The 17,026-nt window shown below is 42.2% G+C and overlaps 1 protein-coding gene across 2 annotated transcripts in view; it reads left to right on the top strand.

The window, feature by feature from the left end:
• Nucleotides 1-15,133, top strand: part of crim1 (cysteine rich transmembrane BMP regulator 1 (chordin-like)) — a 287,358-nt gene extending 272,225 nt beyond the window's left edge. The window contains exons 16-18 of one of the 2 annotated variants that reach the window (XM_072264866.1): nucleotides 3,460-3,641; nucleotides 7,951-8,127; nucleotides 8,875-15,133. In XM_072264866.1, coding sequence (XP_072120967.1) covers nucleotides 3,460-3,641; nucleotides 7,951-8,127; nucleotides 8,875-8,889 — 374 coding nt within the window. In that variant the 3' untranslated portion in view covers nucleotides 8,890-15,133. The remainder of the gene's footprint in view (nucleotides 1-3,459; nucleotides 3,642-7,950; nucleotides 8,128-8,874) is intronic. The other variant, XM_072264867.1, reaches the window with a different exon arrangement.
• The last annotated feature ends 1,893 nt before the right edge of the window (nucleotides 15,134-17,026 follow it).

Raw genomic sequence — 17,026 nt, 5'->3', positions numbered from 1 at the left:
GAGAGTCAATAAAGAAATAATCAATTCTTGAATAGGAGTGATGAACATGTGAGAAAAAAAAAAGAAAAATCTTTTTCCTGAGGATGCAAAAAACGCCAAATGTCCGTCGACACAGAATCAGAGAGGAATGAATTAATCAAAGTTGCAGATTTATTAGGTAAGGTCCGTAGAGGAGCCGAACGGTCCAAAGCTGGAGATAAACAGGTATTAAGATCTCCGCCCCAGATCAATGAAAACTCATTCAAATTCGGGAACTGATTGAATAATGATTTATAAAATTCCGGACAGTCCATATTGGGAGCATAAACATTAACCAAAACTACCTTTTTATTAAATAGTAGACCACTAACCAGTAGAAATCTACCATTCGGATCAGAGATAATATCATGTTGTATAAAAGTAACTGAGGAGTCTATAAAAATAGAGACGCCTCAAATCTTAGCGTTAGAGTTCGAATGAAACTGTTGTTCCTTCCAGAATTTAAAAAACGTAGTCTGTCCCCCCTCCGCACATGGGTCTCTTGTAAAAATAGAATTTGTGCTTTAAGTCTCCGGAACACTTTAAAAACTTTTTTCCTTTTAATAGGATGGTTAAGACCATTAGTATTCCAGGAGACAAAATTAATAATAGACTCCATAAACCCTAAAGTCAACCCGCAAAAAGGAGGATTGACGATAGGCTCGACCCACGAACCCGGAAAGGGAACAGAACAAACGAGATACCGGAAAGGAGAACACAACCAATATTTCAATAGTGTAGATAGCCCAAGAAGAAAAAAACTAAAATGTGAAGCCCCTCCCACCACTCCCCACCCCATGATCCCAAGGCTAAATCTAAAACAGACCAGCCAGAAAGAAGCAAGCACTAAAACTACCCCCATGACTTCTGATAGACGCTCACTAAAAAAAAGTGTAAATATAAAAAAGATCAGCTAGTTATAAAACAGTAAAAGAATAAAAAAAGTAAATCAATTAAAACAAACACTTAATATAACAGAGAAAAAGCCAGAAAATATAAAAAAACCGCAACAAACCCCAGACCCTATGAATAAACAAAAAAAAGAAATGAAATTATTAACATAAACTAGTTATGAAAACCTACAAGAAAAATAGATTTAAAAACTACAAAATTTAAGGCCTCAAAGGAAATACGTAGAATGACGCTGAGGAAATAACCACCCAGAATCCCCTGGGAAAAAGAAAGGAATGACGCAGATAGAAAGAAAGTTTAGCAACCATATTAATTAATCAAAAATAAACTTTTCTGCCCATATAAGGCAAAAAAAAATTAAGGCCGACAGATTCACAACCTCCGATCAAACGGAGATAGTTAAAAATTACGATTAAGATGTTGAAGGTGAAAGTTGATCCAGATAACTCTGGGCATCCGATGGAGATTCAAGAAAACGGAGGGCTCTGTCAGGCATACGTATCCTTAAACGCGCAGGGTAAAGCAACGCTGGTTTTAAATCCATCTTGTAGAGTTCCAACATCACAGATCTGTAACAAACCTGTTGATCCCGAATTGGTTTGCTGAAATCCTCCACGAACCGGAAATGAAGATCCAAAAAATCAATGTAATCTTTAGATCGAACGAATCGAAGCAGTTTCTCCTTGTCTTGAAAGTAATGAAAACGTAAGATGACGTGGAGGTTTATCTGACTTCGACGAATATGATGGAACTCTGTGAACACGATCCAATAACGGTGGTTGGTCAGGAAATACAGTAGGAAATGCATCTTTTAAAAGTTGAGAAAAAAACTTTATAGGGTTGTCAGATTCAACAGCTTCACACACACCAATCATTCGAAGATTCTGCCGTCGCATTCTGGATTCTAAGTCAGAGTTTTTAAAGGTCAGAAAGTCAAGTTTTTTCTTCATTATAGTAATTGTTTCTTCAATTTTCCCCATCTTGAGTTCATTTTGTTGCGTGGATTTTTGAAGATTAGATATAGCCGACTGATGTTCCGTAATAGATGTTTGTATTTTATCGATTGAATCGGCAATTTTCTGGAAATTAATTGAAATTTCCGCACGAATCAACTCCGTTATAGAGGTTGAAATTTCCCTTTGAATTAGATCCGATATAGCTTTCAAAGTCACCGGTGGCTCAATCGGAGGAAGATCGGTACTTTTTGGTCTAACCGGAGGTTTGCCGTCTTTCCCATTTTTTCCATTCTTAGACATAGCAGACCTTAAAAGCATCCGATTATCAAAGAGCCCAATTTGTTTCAAAGTATTGTAAAAATCGATGCCTTAATGGTTAGTTAAAATATAGCTGATCATAAGAAGAAAAACTCAAAGGTAATGGAGCGAGTCAAGAACACGACTTCACTCCATGAGCTCTACCAGAAGTCCCCCTCTTTTACCTCTTCTCACTAGTCTATTATTTCCCCCTGGGTCCCCTCCTCTTTCCCTTTCTCCAATGGTCCACTCTCCTCTCCTGTCAGGTGCCTTCTTCTCCAGCCCTTGACCTTTCCCATCCACCTGTCTTCACCTATCACCTTCCAGCTAGCATCTCTCCCCTTCCCCCCCCACCTTTCTATACTTGTGTCTTCCCCCCCCCCCCACCTTTCTATACTGGTGTCTTACCCCCCCACCTTTCTATACTGGTGTCTTCCCCACCCCCCCCACCTTTCTATACTGGTGTCTCCCCCTCCCACCTTTCTATACTGGTGTCTTCCCCACTCCCCCATCTTTCTATACTGGTGTCTTCCACCCCCCCCACCTTTCTATACTAATGTCTCCCCCCCCCCTTTCTATACTGGTGTCTTCCCCACCCCCCCACCTTTCTATACTGGTGTCTTCCCCACCCCACCCCCACCTTTCTATACTGGTGTCTTCCCCCCCCCCCACCTTTCTATACTGGTGTCTTCCCCACCCCCCCCCACCTTTCTATACTGGTGTCTTCCCCCCCCCCCCCCACCTTCCTATACTGGTGTCTCCCCCCACCCACCTTTCTATACTGGTGTCTTTCCCCCTTCCTTCCCAATCCTGAAGTGGGGTCTCAGCCCAAAACATCGACTGTCTGTTCGTTTCAATAGATGCTGAGTTCCTCCAGCATTTTGTGTGTGCTACTCTGGAAGAGATATGTACGTTCCTCTAGCACCTTTCACAACTCCTTGCTTTCAACCAAGTGAGTGCAGGGGAGGTGTTCCTTGTCGGAATGAACGGTATGGTATGCAAGACATGTTTCTCACTGTACCTTGGTACACGTGACAATAATAAAGCAATTTCCCTGCAGCTGGGTGTCTCCAGCATTCTGCGTCTCTATTTCATACAGCTCCTCCGCATTCGAAACTTACCCTCCAGAAATTGTCAAATGAGCCTGTACTCCTGTTGTGGATGTGTAACATCTCGCCTGCTGTGAGCTGGCACCTGACTGGCTTCTCCATCTCAGTATCCCTGGCAGCCCGCCCTCGTAACAAGGCTTTGCTTCTCTCTACCCCCCCCCCCACAGAGAACCTGCGTGTGAACGCCATCAGTGGAGACTACCCGCGGTTCAGTGAAGATTCTGCCATGCACTCGGTGGCGTGGGTGGCGGTGCCCGTTATGATCGCCCTGATTCTCGTCATCGCCCTGCTGCTGGTGAACCAGAAGAAGCAGTGGATTCCTGTGCCCTGCTACAGAGCCCCTACAAAGGTGAGGCAGCCCTGACAAAATCTCTTTCTGTGAGGGTAGATCCTTCGGCCCACAATGTTGTGCCAGGCCAATTCAGATTCTTTCTGCCTGTACGTGGTCCATATCCCTCCATTCTCTGCACGTTCATGAGACTGAGGACCAGAATCAGGCTATTCAGCCCATCGAGTCTGCTCTGCCATTCGATCATAGTTGATTTATTTTCCCTCTCAAACCCATTTCTCACGCATTTGTACCTACCTGAGAGCCTCCATCATATCCAGCTCCACCACCATTCCAGGTACCAACTTCACCTTGTGTAAAAGACTTGCCCCGCACTTCTCCTTTGGATTCCACCCCCAGCTTCTCAATTCATGACTGAGGTAAAAGACCAGAGATCCATAGCACTTGTGTATGTCCCACAATGGGATTTCTGTGAAATAGTACTCGCCCTTCTGGTGGAACAGCAAAGGGACCTGAGGGACAGCACCTTCACACAGCGTGTGCTCTATATATTGAGCAGGCTGGCAGTAACTGGTTGAGACAGGTTCAGTTCATTCCTTCATTATGTGCCATGTCATGTGGGTTAGGCCATCATGATCTCTTCATGACCATGAATGTCCTTGGCAAATTTTTCTACAGAAGTGGTTTGCCATTGCCCCCTTCTGGGCAGTGTCTTTACAAGACAGGTGACCCCAGCCATTATCCATACCCCTCAGAGGTTGTCTGCCTGGCATCTGTAGTCACATAACCAAGACTTGTGGTAAGCACCAGCTGCTCGTACGACCGTCCACCACCTGCTCCCGTGACTTCACGTGACCCTGGTCGGGCGGGGAGCTAAGCAGGTGCTACACCTTGCCCAAAGGCAACCTGCAGGCCAGCGGAGGGAAGAGGTGCCTCACCCCTCATTCAGTCGAGATGTATCTCAACCCCACCACCCTGCAGGTACAGTAACAACATCGACAAGACCCTTGAGCAGGTACATGGATAGGAACGGTTATAAAGGTCTAATGAGGGCAAATGTGACTATCTTAGATTGGCATTAGGAGTAAAGGGCCTCGTTCCCTGCCGTGTACTCTGAATTGCTATGACTGTAACAACACTGTCACACTTGAGGAACAGATAACTGAGTAAGAGGTGTCAAAAAGACAGTGAACTAGACTAAAAGGGAAATGTAAAACTTGCTGAATTAGCAAATCCAGAGAGCCAAATCATAACCGGAATGTGTAAGTTCAAATCACACTATGACAGCTGGAGAACTTAAAATCCAGTAACAAGCTATCAGTACTGATGACCACACAAGCATTAGATTGTTGTTAAAACCCATCTGGATCTTAAGTGAGGAATGTCATAATCTGGCAATGTTATAACCTCACTGTTACAACATTAGTTTTCTGAAGAAGGGTCTCGGTCCAAAACGTTGACTGTTTATTTATTTCCATGGACGCTGCCTGACCTGCTGAGTTCCCCCAGCATTTTGTGTGTGTGTGTGTGTGTGTGTGTGTGTGTGTGTGTGTGTGTGTGTGTGTTACTTTGGCTTTCCAGCATCAGCAGCATCTCAGTTTTCAGTTTTCTAATTACTTTATTGCCCCTTCTCCAGCACCTCAACATTCTTATGTTTTGTACTAAGACCAGAACTGAGTTCTAGTTCAAGTTTAATTGTTATTCAACCACAGATAAATACAACTCAAGGGAACCGCATTCCTGTAGGGTCAAGGTTCAAGGCTCACACAGCACATATAGTTACAGTAGTGTGTACAGTAACAAAAAATAATGATAATAATAAAATAATTCTTTTTCATCTAAGATCGGTAAACTGAAATGATAAATATGCCTCTCTCTGCAGATACTCCCTGACCTATTGAGTTATTTTCTGTTGCTATTTCACTACCCAATTATTCCTCCAGAAGACAGATTGCGAATGTGTGATCCAAATTGCCAATACCATGGTTGACTCATGACTGGCCCCTGAGCTGGCCCGACAAGCCAATCAGTTCAATCGAAGGCAATTAACATAAGGAATAGAATTAAATGGGAGCAAGAGTAGCTCTTCTGGAATTGGTTTATTGTTGTCACATGTACCAAGGTCCTGTGAAGAGCTTGTCTTGCACATTGTTCGTACAGGTCACTTCATTACACGCTGCATTAAGTTAGCACAAGGTCAAACAATAACAATGCAGAACAGAGAAAGGGCTGTGCAGGCAAACATTAAGGTGCAAGATCATGACTGTGAGGCCAAGAGTCCAACTTATACTGGGGAACTATTTAACAGACTTATAACAGTGTTGTAGAAGCAGTGCTTTCAGGCTTTTGTATCTTTTGCCTGATGGGAGAGGGGAAAACAGAAATTCTTTAATTACGCTGGCTGCTTTACTGTGAAATAAAGACAGACTCCGTAGAGGGGGTGGGGTCTGCACTGTGTCCACAACTCTCAAATCTGCCCTGCAATTCAATATGATCGTGGCTGATCTGCATTAGGTCTCAGTTGCCATAGGCCCTCCATTCTCCAATCTTCCAAAATTGATCTACTTTCCCTTTAAATACCCCCGATGACCCATCCTTGACAACCTGCTGGGACAGAGAACTCCATGATCACCGCCATCTGTAGGAAGAAGTTTCCACACACCTCAGCTTTAAATGACCACCCACTAATCTAGTAACTATATACATGCGTTTAGCTTTCTCCCTCCACTGGAAATATCCTAGTATCTAATTTGTTATCCCCTTTTCTGTTTCATGAAGATCACCACTCATTCTCCAAGAATGTAGATTCAATTTCTTTTGCTGGTGGAAGGACAACTCTTTGTCACCTATATCAATGATTTAAACATACAAGGCATGGTTGGAGCATTTGCAGAGGACACTAAATTAAGTTGTGTTGTAGAGTGATCTCCTTCAGCCGAATAAGTGGGTCAAGGTATGGCAAGTGGTGTTTGATTTGGATAGATGTGAGGTGTTGCATTTGGCAAAGACAAAAGGTACGGAGAAAATTTACATAAATGTTGCTGGGATGTGAGGACCTGAATTATGAGGAAAAGTTGAATGGGTTGGGACTTTGTATCCCGGGGCACAGGAGAATGAGGAGAGATCTTCTAGAGGTATACAGAATTATAAGGGGTATGGATAGAGTGAATGCATACAGCCTTTTTACCCTTCAGGTTGGGTGAGACTAGAACCAGAGGTCATCGGTTTAAGGTGAAAGATGACATATTTACAAGGAACCTGAGGAGAAACTTCTTCACCAGAGGGTGGTGTGAGTGTGGGACGATCTGCCAACAGAAGCGTGGGATGTGAGTGCAATTGTAACATTTAAGAGAAATTCGGATGGGTACATAAAGAAGAGAGGCATGCACAACTACAGTGTGGGTACAGCTAAATGGCAGAAGATCAGTTGGCATGGACTAGATGGGCCAGGGAGCCTGTTTCTGTGCTGTAGTGTTCTATGACTCTATGATCCCAAATGAGGCTTGGACCTTCACAGTGAACCATGTGGCTTTGGAGAGTGTTTTAGAACCCAGGTGCACAAGTACAGGTTCCCTGGTAGACGGAGTGGTGACGAAGGCTTTTGGTACACTCGCCTTCAGCAGTTAGGGCCCTGAGCATAAACGTCGGGACGTTATCTTGCAGTTGAAGATGATGGCGAGACCTCATTTGGAATATTGTGTTCAGTTTTGGTCACACTGATGACGGGGAGATGCTGGTAACAGTGCAGGAGAGACTTACCAGGAGATTGCTGGGATTCGAGGACTGAGTTACGGAGAGAGGTTGAGCAAGCTGGGGCTTTATTCATTGGAAAGAAGGAGAACGAGTAGCCATCTTACAGAGGGTGAATGTTCAAGGTTTTTATCCCAGAGCTGGGATAAGCAGAGATTTAGGGTGAGAGGGAAGAGATTTAATAGGAACCTGAGGGGCAACCTTTTCACCTGGAGTGTGGTCTGGATATGGAATGAGGTGCCAGCCGAAGTGGTTGAGGGAGATGCATAAACAATATGTAAAAGGCACGTGAACAGTTATATGGATAGGAAAGGCTTGGAGAGTTATGGACCAAATGTGGGCAAATGGGAACAGCTTAGATGGGAATCTTGGTCAGCATAGACCAGTTGGGCGGAAGGCCTGTTTCCAAACTGAATGACTCTGTGACTCCCGCTCACTCATCCCAGGAATTAGCCCAGTGAATCCCTTTTGGACTGCTTCCACTGTCAGAGCACAGACGGAGAGGCAGCAATTGCTGCCTTTCCAACAGCACCTACACTCCACGGGAAACGGCAACATGGCAAACAGAGCACTGTTGTGGGCATTAAGTTTATGGAATCAATTCTGTTTGTCCCAACAGCCCTCGTGTCTGAACAACCAATTGGTGTACGTGGACTGTAAGAAAGGAACCATGGTTCAAGTAGATAGTTCCCAGAGGATGCTGAGAATGGCGGAACCGGATTCCAGACACAGTGGTTTCTACAGCATGCCAAACACAAAGCAAAACAACTTGCAAGCGGACAGCTTCTATCAGACGGTGTGAGGCACCTCTCTAAACAGAAAGACTTTTTTTCTTTACCCGCTACAAAAAAAACACAAAAAAAATTACAAAAAAAAAACAGCTACAATTGTGCACTTGCTTAATGGACTGTATTGGATTTGTGAATTCATGTACAACTCTGAGGCGTGAACGGGACGGGCTCCATTTCGCTCCAGCAGTGTGCCAGAGAGAGAGAGAGAGAGAAAAATCATTCCCGCTTTTCCTTGTGATATTTGACCAAGTGTTTCCTCGAACACTCTAGCACCAAAGTTGCAGATGCTATGGTTTTTCTGCATGTAATATACAGCTGTAGAGAGGTGAAGGACATTGTGTGGAAAGAAAGCCCTTTCTGGTTGACTACCAAATAGCAACTTTCCAAGTTTGTGGACTCTTTTTAAGTTTCCTCGCTCTCTGTATCTGTATCGACAATGCCTAACCCACTGAAACTAGAGAGAAAGAGCCCTTGACATGAATGTCCTAGAGTATGCCACGAGTACAAACTACATAAGAGAATCAACATAGTCCCATGCTTGCCATAAGGGCAATGTTTTCTGTACACATGGAAATTTAAGATAATTAGTTTTTTTTTATTACTGTTTATAAGAGCATGGCAGATGTTGAGGGTGGGTCGACTGAGTCATATTAAAGTGTACTGTGTGCTGCTTTTCGATGGCCAGTTGGTTGCCAAGGACACCGTGAGGCTGCGGCCTAAACATCCTTTTTTTTTGTTTTGTATGATATTAGCACTGGATCGTGTAAAGATACTACCAGAGATGAGGACAACCACAACAGGCTTTTCCCATGAAGCTCCCAGCCTCTCTGGTGGCTTCCTAAGAGTTTCTGAAGGTGAACATAGAAGACGTTTTGTTTGGACAGAGTTCCTGCTCGATACCGAAAGAGGAAAGAGACTGGGTTTTTGTACTTACTGGTATGCAGATTAGAGACTGCTTCCGTGGAAGGAAGCTTCGTAATTATATATTACTCAAGCACCTTTTTTGAAACTGAGAAAAAGGAAATTATGCTTTGTGAAACATTAGCATTATAGGAATATTTATGTTAATATATATTATGCTGAAACAAAAGTATTTGTACATATATATAATTTTCTATGTTTTCCTGTTTAATGTATTTATATCCTAGAGAGATTTTATCCAGTTTTAAAAAAAAATTAGCTTAACAGGCATTCCATTTTAGTGCTTGGTGGCTCACAGGACTCGTGGAAGGAAAGAGCATCTCATTTTGCCTAAGATTTTGTGCCTTTTTAATGATGCCTCAGCATTATTCTCACTCTTTCTGATTTCAGCCTACAAAGGGCTTTAAAGATCGCACAATAGGTCTCGCAGTTATCCATAATATAATCGGAGTGCTTGCCAGTCTTTATTATTCTTTTTGCTTTTTCTTACGTCCAGCCGTTGCAGTGTGGATGAACTTGTGCAGCCTGTTGTCTGATCCGTTAGGGATAAAATGCACTGGGCCATCTCCCATTATAAACTGTGTGCTTTACTTTTGCTCCTCCATTTTGTTTTCCTCTGCGGAGGTTTGTCAGTCTTCCGGATCCTCCTAAGAAGCTCCAGACTCTTTGTCTTTATCAAAGGAAAATGTCCTATTAGCTCAGTAAAGGGCTGCACACCCTGAAGGGATGATCAGTCCGCAGATCAAGAAGATTGTTGATTCAGTACCCTGGTCATACTTGAGTTGCTCCCTCTTGGCACCAGTTGGAGGGACTTTACAATTGGCCAAGTTGTCCAGAGGTTGGGGGAGCATGAGGGCTTGTGAGGCAGGCAGAGTATGGGGATTCAGTCCTCTAGACTTCCTGCCTTTGGTCATTTTCTTTACTGGACAGTGGACGTGCATGGAATCAGGGAGCCAGGTTTTGCTCAGATGGTGCCTTTTCAGGCTCAAGGAGCCATTACCCAAGCACCTGTGAAGAATGGCCACTGTGAAGCAAATATTAGTCATGGACCACTGACCCATCTCCCCTGTAGTGAGGGCAGTGGGGTTGGGAGGGCTGAGGAGGAAACGGCAACAAATATGAATGTAGTTAATCAGATTGCCCAAGGTTGCAAGATCAGCACTGAGTGAGTGCTAATAAACTTGCTCCCTGCTCTGAATTTGCTCTAGATCCCTCATCCAATAGATAGACACCAACGTGCAGTATCTTCATGGTGCCCTCTTTTCACGTCATCTCCAATCACAACGCCCTGACCTTTCCAGCTCCACTTCCTATGATCCATCCTGATAAAACTCTTGCCCCAACACCCAACCACCTAGCCATGCATCACCATCCTCCACCGTACAGTTCAACAGATGCTTCTGCTACCATTGATTGATCTACTTCTTCTCCCAGATCTCACAAGGACACAAGGAGACAGGAGCAGGAGTCGGCCACCAGTTCCCTCAAGTCTGCACTATGATATCATGGCCGAACTACGCTGGCCTCAACTCTTCCTCTGCACCAGTTCCCCATAACCCTTAATTCTCCTATATTGCACATATTTAACTATCTCCATCATAAATAATGATCTGGGCCCCATCATTCTCAGAGACAGAAAATCTCAGAGGCTTACTACCCTCTGAGGGATGAAATTTCTACTCACCTTAGCTTTAAGTGACTAGCCCCTTGTTTTTTAACGATATTCCTTTGTGATGCTCCCACTAGTGAAAGCACCTAAACAATCCCCCTTTGAATAAAGTTGCCCTTCAATCTTCTCAAATCCAAGGAACACAGAACCAAAATTGCCTAGCCTGTATTGATAAGACAACCCTTTCATCCCAGGAATTAAGCTGGAGAATCTCCTTTGTACTTCCTCTATTGCTAATATATTATTTTTTTCTGTTAAGGGGACCAAAACTGATCATAGTATTCCTGGTATGGCCTCATCAACACAATTATAACAAAATCTCTTAATTCTTAAACTGCAACCCTTCACAATAAGCATCACGCCATTGACCTTCATGACAGTTTTGTTGGGGCTTCCTGCCAGATTACTGTGATTCATGCAACAAACACATACATAGATCCCTCAGAAGTTGATTTGTTTGCAGTCTCTCTCTGTTTAGATAATAATCTGTCTTTTGATTCCTTTCACTGAAGTGCATGACCTCACACATCCCCCATATTAAGCTCCATTTGCCAGGTTTTCACCCACTCACCCAGTCTGGATCTATCCCATTACAAAAACACAGTAATCTCATCACAAAATGCCACTACACCTACCTTTGCATCATTTGCGAACGTGGAAATCTTACTTTTCATTTCATCCTCCATGTCATTAATGAAAATAACTGTGGGCCAAAAACTGATCACTCAGATACTCCACTAATTACATCTCTCCAGTCCAAAAAGGAATCATTTATTTCAACTGAAAAGTTTAACGTAAATTTATTCACAAAGTACATATGTCACATTACATATAACTACATCACAGTCAGTTTTTGATCCACACTAACACATTTCCTCCAATATCATGGGCTTCTAATTTATGCACTATTCTCTTGTGAAGTAATTTGTCAAGTGACTTTTGGAAATTTAGATATACTACATCTACATGTTCCCCCTGTCAACTCTCCATGTCCCACCCTCAAAGAACTTGAGCAAATTTGCCAAATGTAATTTGCCACTCATAAAAATATGTTGATTATGTCTGCATATTTTCAGCTTTCTTAAGTAATTCATTATTTCTTCTTTGATTCATGTTGGGAGCAACAGATGTTAAGCTAACTAGCCTCACCTTCTATCTTCCCCCTGTTTTTGAACAAGGAAGTTATATCGGCTATTTTCAATCCTCTGGTACCCATTTGGAATTTAGTAACTTTTATAAATTTCTACCAATAGGCACACTATTCCTGCAGTCACTTCCTTTTAAACTTCTGGGTGCCATTGACTTGTCCAGCTTTAGCCAGTGAGTTTCCTTAATACTTTATCCCTTGTAATGGGAATTTTGCAAGTTCCTCCCTGTTATTTCAAAGTAGCTCATCTGTTATCTTGGGGATGTTTGCAGTACCCACCATGGCAGAGGCAGAGGCAAAACAATTGTCTTGGCATACTTGCCATTTTTTGTTTCCTATAATTAATTCACCAGCTTCTTTCTCGGGAGGTCCCACACCTACACTAGCCACCTTCTTCCTAGTTATCTATCCAGAGAAACTCTTAACTGTTTTAATATTACATGCAAGGTTTCCTTCTAAAGTCAATTTCCTTACATCTAATGAGCTTTGCTAGTTTGTTGGATACTAAAAAAGATCCCGCCAAGCCTGATCGCTTTCTATGCCCTACTTTTCAATTTAACGTTATCCTTGACCTGACAATGTCACAGACTATGCCTCTTTCTCATGGAAATCCTTTCTTATTGGAATAAGTTCTTGCCCATGGACCAAATGTCTGAATATCAGCAACTGTAGATCAACTGGTCTGTCTCATACTGTAACTTCCCAGACCAACCTAGACAATGCCAGTTCCATATCATTGTTTACCCCTATTTACAATGACATCAGTGGTTTTGGTCCATCCTCAAACTGTATCTGAATTCTGGAGTTTTGTGGTCACTACCTCCTCGAGGATCCTTATTCGCCAGATCCTTCCTCATTTGTCATGACCAGATCTAAAATATCTTGATGTTTTCATCCTCCACTTGAAGCCCTTGTCCCTGATAAATTCTTGCAACCTGTACATTCCCCTAGGCACATCCTCCACCTACATGTGCTCAACTTCCAAAAGATACCTGTCAACTAATTGGCCTTCAGTCAGGAGGTCTGACTGAATCAGGTGAACAGGTGTCCTCCCCTGCCGAATCTACTCCCAGTTCCAGGATCACCTTGAAGATCAAATATAGCTGTCCCATCCTGAAGTTTTTTCATCAGTAAACTGTCTCCATGAAGTCCATTCATCCCAACAGCATATATAATGTAATACACACAGAATGCTGGAGGAACTCAGCAGGGTGGGTAGCATCCATGGAAATGAACAGGCAGTCATATATATATATATAAGGTGATAGACTTCCATTGTCAATACGATCAGGGCTATCTCTTCATTCTGGTCTTTTGTGCTTTCCCTTGTTCCTCATGCCGGGCTCTTCCCTGAACTTGCTCTTCCTTTGAGTTGCCTATTTTTCCATGCATGCTCCTAACTTGCAGCTCCTGTGCTCTCTCGGCTTTTTTGCTTCCCACACAAATCCCATGTTAACTTGGTAAAGGGTTCCCCTTCATCCTGATTTCTTCCCCACTTTTCGCAGCTGTCAGAGGCATTCAATTCAAAACAGAACCCGCAATGTCTCCTGTTCCTTAGCACAAGGACCTTCCTCATTTTCTTCCGAATTCTCCAGTCACACGTTTCAGTTTCCCAAATCAGGTCTTGTTTTCAGTTACATACTGCCTGCCAAAACCATAAGACTTACATGCAGAATTAGGAGATCTGGCCCATTGAGTCTGCTCCATCATTCAATCATGGCTGATTTATTTTCCCTCTTGACCCTGGCCCCCTATCTTCTCCCCATAACCTTTGATACCCTTACTAATCTAGAACCTATCAACCTCCACTTTAAGTATACCCAATGACCTGGCTGTGGCAAAGAATTCCACAGGTACACCACCCCCTCTATAAAGAAATGCCTCCTCAAATACTTGCCTTCTCTTCCAAAAATAGCTGGAGGCTGCATCCTACCACTCATTCTCCAAACACAAGAGCTCCCTTCCAATATGTCTTCAGCACTTTCCCCTCCTTAAAGCTGATCTCTCTGACCAAACTTTAGCTCACTTTCCCTTGGCACAGCATCGGTTGTGCCCTGGGGACCTCAGTGCAGTACTGGGGTAGATGCAGTTGTCAGTAGGTGGGGATGGTGGCAGAGGTGGATTCTCTCCCATGCAGTTCGTATGATGGGTAATCGTTGAAAACCTCCAGATGACATCAAAGGCAACACAATGACAGAATGTCTGGAAAGCTGGAGGGAGAAACGAGAACAAAGATGATCTGCCTTCTGTTGCTGAAGAGATACTGACAAAATAACTATTGGAATGCTGGCATTGATAAGCTGGACTTTTTCTTTGTAGTGAGTCTCTTAGTGGTTAAAACTTACTAAATATATTAAAAAAAGACAGGTCTTGGCACTTTTGTACTAATTACCCCCTCTTTGTGTAATAACGTTTTTAAAGTGCTTTCACGAGGGAATCCATTACCCATTTTGCTTTAATGTGAAGTCATTTGTACTTTTTTTTCGTAGTAGAATTCCCAAGTATTGTTGTAGATACTTGGGCTCAGAGCTTGTTAAACTTTTAGGCTGAAAAAAAAAATCTAATTTATTGTTTGCCCTAATTTATTAATCTGGAGATTAATGAAAAGTTAGAACATTTCAAGATGTACGTTTTTTTTTGCATTATTTGAACGGGAGGAAAAGGAAGGTGATCTAGTTTAACTAAGGGTCGAGCTTTTCCTATCAATGTGGCTTTTTCTTTTCATTTTTGCCTGAGAGTTACTTCCCGAGACCTTAGCTGCTGTCTCTTGCTCACCTCCTCCTCCCTACCCTTCCCAATCCTTGTGCACAGGAATTACGTTGTTCCTGTTTGGCTCAGAAGAGATACGTTCTGTCAAGACCGATTGCTCTATACTTTCCCAACCAAAAGACTTTTAAGTTGAGAAGTGTTTTTTTTTAAACAGATATCATTCACTGCTTGTTTTTATTTTGTGATTGTGGTTGTATTCCGGTGAGAAAAAAAAGGAACAGAGAGGATACAGGACAAGATGCTGTTTTCAAAATGAAAAAAAAAATAGGTGAGAAGGGGAAAAACAAGATGGCTGCCCACTACGTCCTGTATCTGACATTCTTGTACTTTGGTTACTGTTGTGCTAATGTAAAATAATGCAAAATATTTCTAAAATAGATGCGTATGTGGCACTTGGAGTGCACTGCAGTTCTGCAGTTTGCTTGTTTACTTTTTTTTTAAATGTAAGGCATTTTTTTTCGTGTACATTTGCTCTTGACAGCACAATAAACAATGTTAAACCCCATGTTTCTGTGTATGGTCATGATTCTGAAGCTGGACTGGGTCATTTCATGCCTGCTCTTGAGTTCAATTCACCCGGCAGTAGCTTGCTGCTGTTCAATTATTCGCACTTGCCTGACAGGATGTGGTATCACCAGAGGCGGGTGCAGAGGAGACTGAGGTGGATAATGCCAGATTTGGAAGTATATGGCCAGGGCTGGGAAATCGTAGGTGTAAGGACTAGACTAGTGCTGTTTTCATTGTAAAGCATTGGAAAATCATTTTTGTTATGAGAAGGCTAAATAGGGTAAACAGAAAGGTCTTGGTGCCCCTGTCAGAGATGTCAATAAATAAAGAACTGAGATGCATGTTAATTGGTAGAGGGTTAGTGGGGATTTTCACTTGATTCATCTCAAGTTCGCTGCCTGTAAGTGTACTGGAAGCCGAAACCCTTACTACACCTAACAGTTGAGCAGTTAAAGGATAGTAACCAGCCTGGCTGGGAGGTGGGAGTGACCTAAGACCCATTCTTGACCAGGATCGATCAGGTGGGGCTAAAAGGCCTCCTTTGCTTCCAGCTTCCACGTTTGGAATGGGACATCCTCAATGTGAGCCACTATTGCTGGGTTACGATGTCAGCAATTATATGACAGGACAATGGGGTGGAGAAGAAAAAATAAATCAGCCATGATCAAATGGCAGGGCAGACCAGATGGACTGAATGGCCTAATATAGCTTCTATGTCTTCTGGTCTTATAAGGTCCTTTCTTCCTGCTCTTTTAACTCACTGTCCCATTCCCAATCCAACACAACTATCTGTCTCCTGAACAGATGGGACATTGAACAGGTTCTCCCTCCACCTGCCCCACATTAGGGGGAAAAGGTAGAAGGATCATTCTTTTTCAATCTTTTTATTAGTTTCATAACAATAAACATAGCATAGTAATGATACAAAGTTATTGGGAATACATTGTTATAATTGACATAGTTAAATATAAATCCAGTTGGCACTTAAATGTTAAAACTCCCAATCATACAGGATACAGATGAACAATATAAAACAAATAAAAATATATTTAAAAAATCACGAAAAAGGAAAAAAAATAAAACTATAACCCCGCGCCAAAAAACTAACCTAAACAGTATTAATCAACTAAACTAAAAAAAAAGACATGAGCTGTTATGTAACGTCATAAAAAAAAAGAAACCGTTGGTGTCGACGACTCCACTCCTCTCGACAAATATTACAAAGAAATAGAATGTTTGGAAAAGGTCAAATTACAACATATGAAAATGTTGAATAAATGGCCTCCAGGTCTTTTCAAATTTAATAGACGGATCATAAACAACACTTCTAATTTTTTCCAAATTTAAACACAGCATAGTTTGGGAGAACCAATGAAATGTGGTGGGAGGATTAATCTCTTTCCAATTCAGCAAATTGGATCTTCTAGCCATTAATGTAAGAAATGCAATCATCCGACGAGCTGAAGAAGTTAAATGACTTGATTCTATCATTGGTAACCCAAAAATAGCAGTAATTGGGTGAGGTTGTAAGTCAACATTCAAAACAGTTGAGATCATATCAAAAATATTTTTCCAATATTTTTTCAACGAAGGACATGACCAAAACATATGAGTTAAAGACGCTATCTCGGAGTGACATCTATCACATATAGGATTTATATAAGAGTAGTAACGAGATAATTTACCTTTAGACATATGAGCCCTGTGCACTACTTTAAACTGTATCAGTGCATGTTTAGCACATATAGAGGATGAATTAACTAATTGAAGAATTTTTCCCATTTTTCAATTGGTACAATGATCTTAAGTTCTCTTTCCCAATCAGCCTTAATTTTATTAGATACATCAGGACATATATTCATAATTGTATCATAAATAATTGCTATAACAC

This window comes from Mobula birostris, chromosome 8 (genome assembly GCF_030028105.1).
Source record: "Mobula birostris isolate sMobBir1 chromosome 8, sMobBir1.hap1, whole genome shotgun sequence".
Classification (NCBI taxonomy): domain Eukaryota; kingdom Metazoa; phylum Chordata; class Chondrichthyes; order Myliobatiformes; family Myliobatidae; genus Mobula; species Mobula birostris.
Note: the sequence above shows the minus strand (reverse complement) of the source record. Positions and strands in the feature narration are given on the sequence as shown.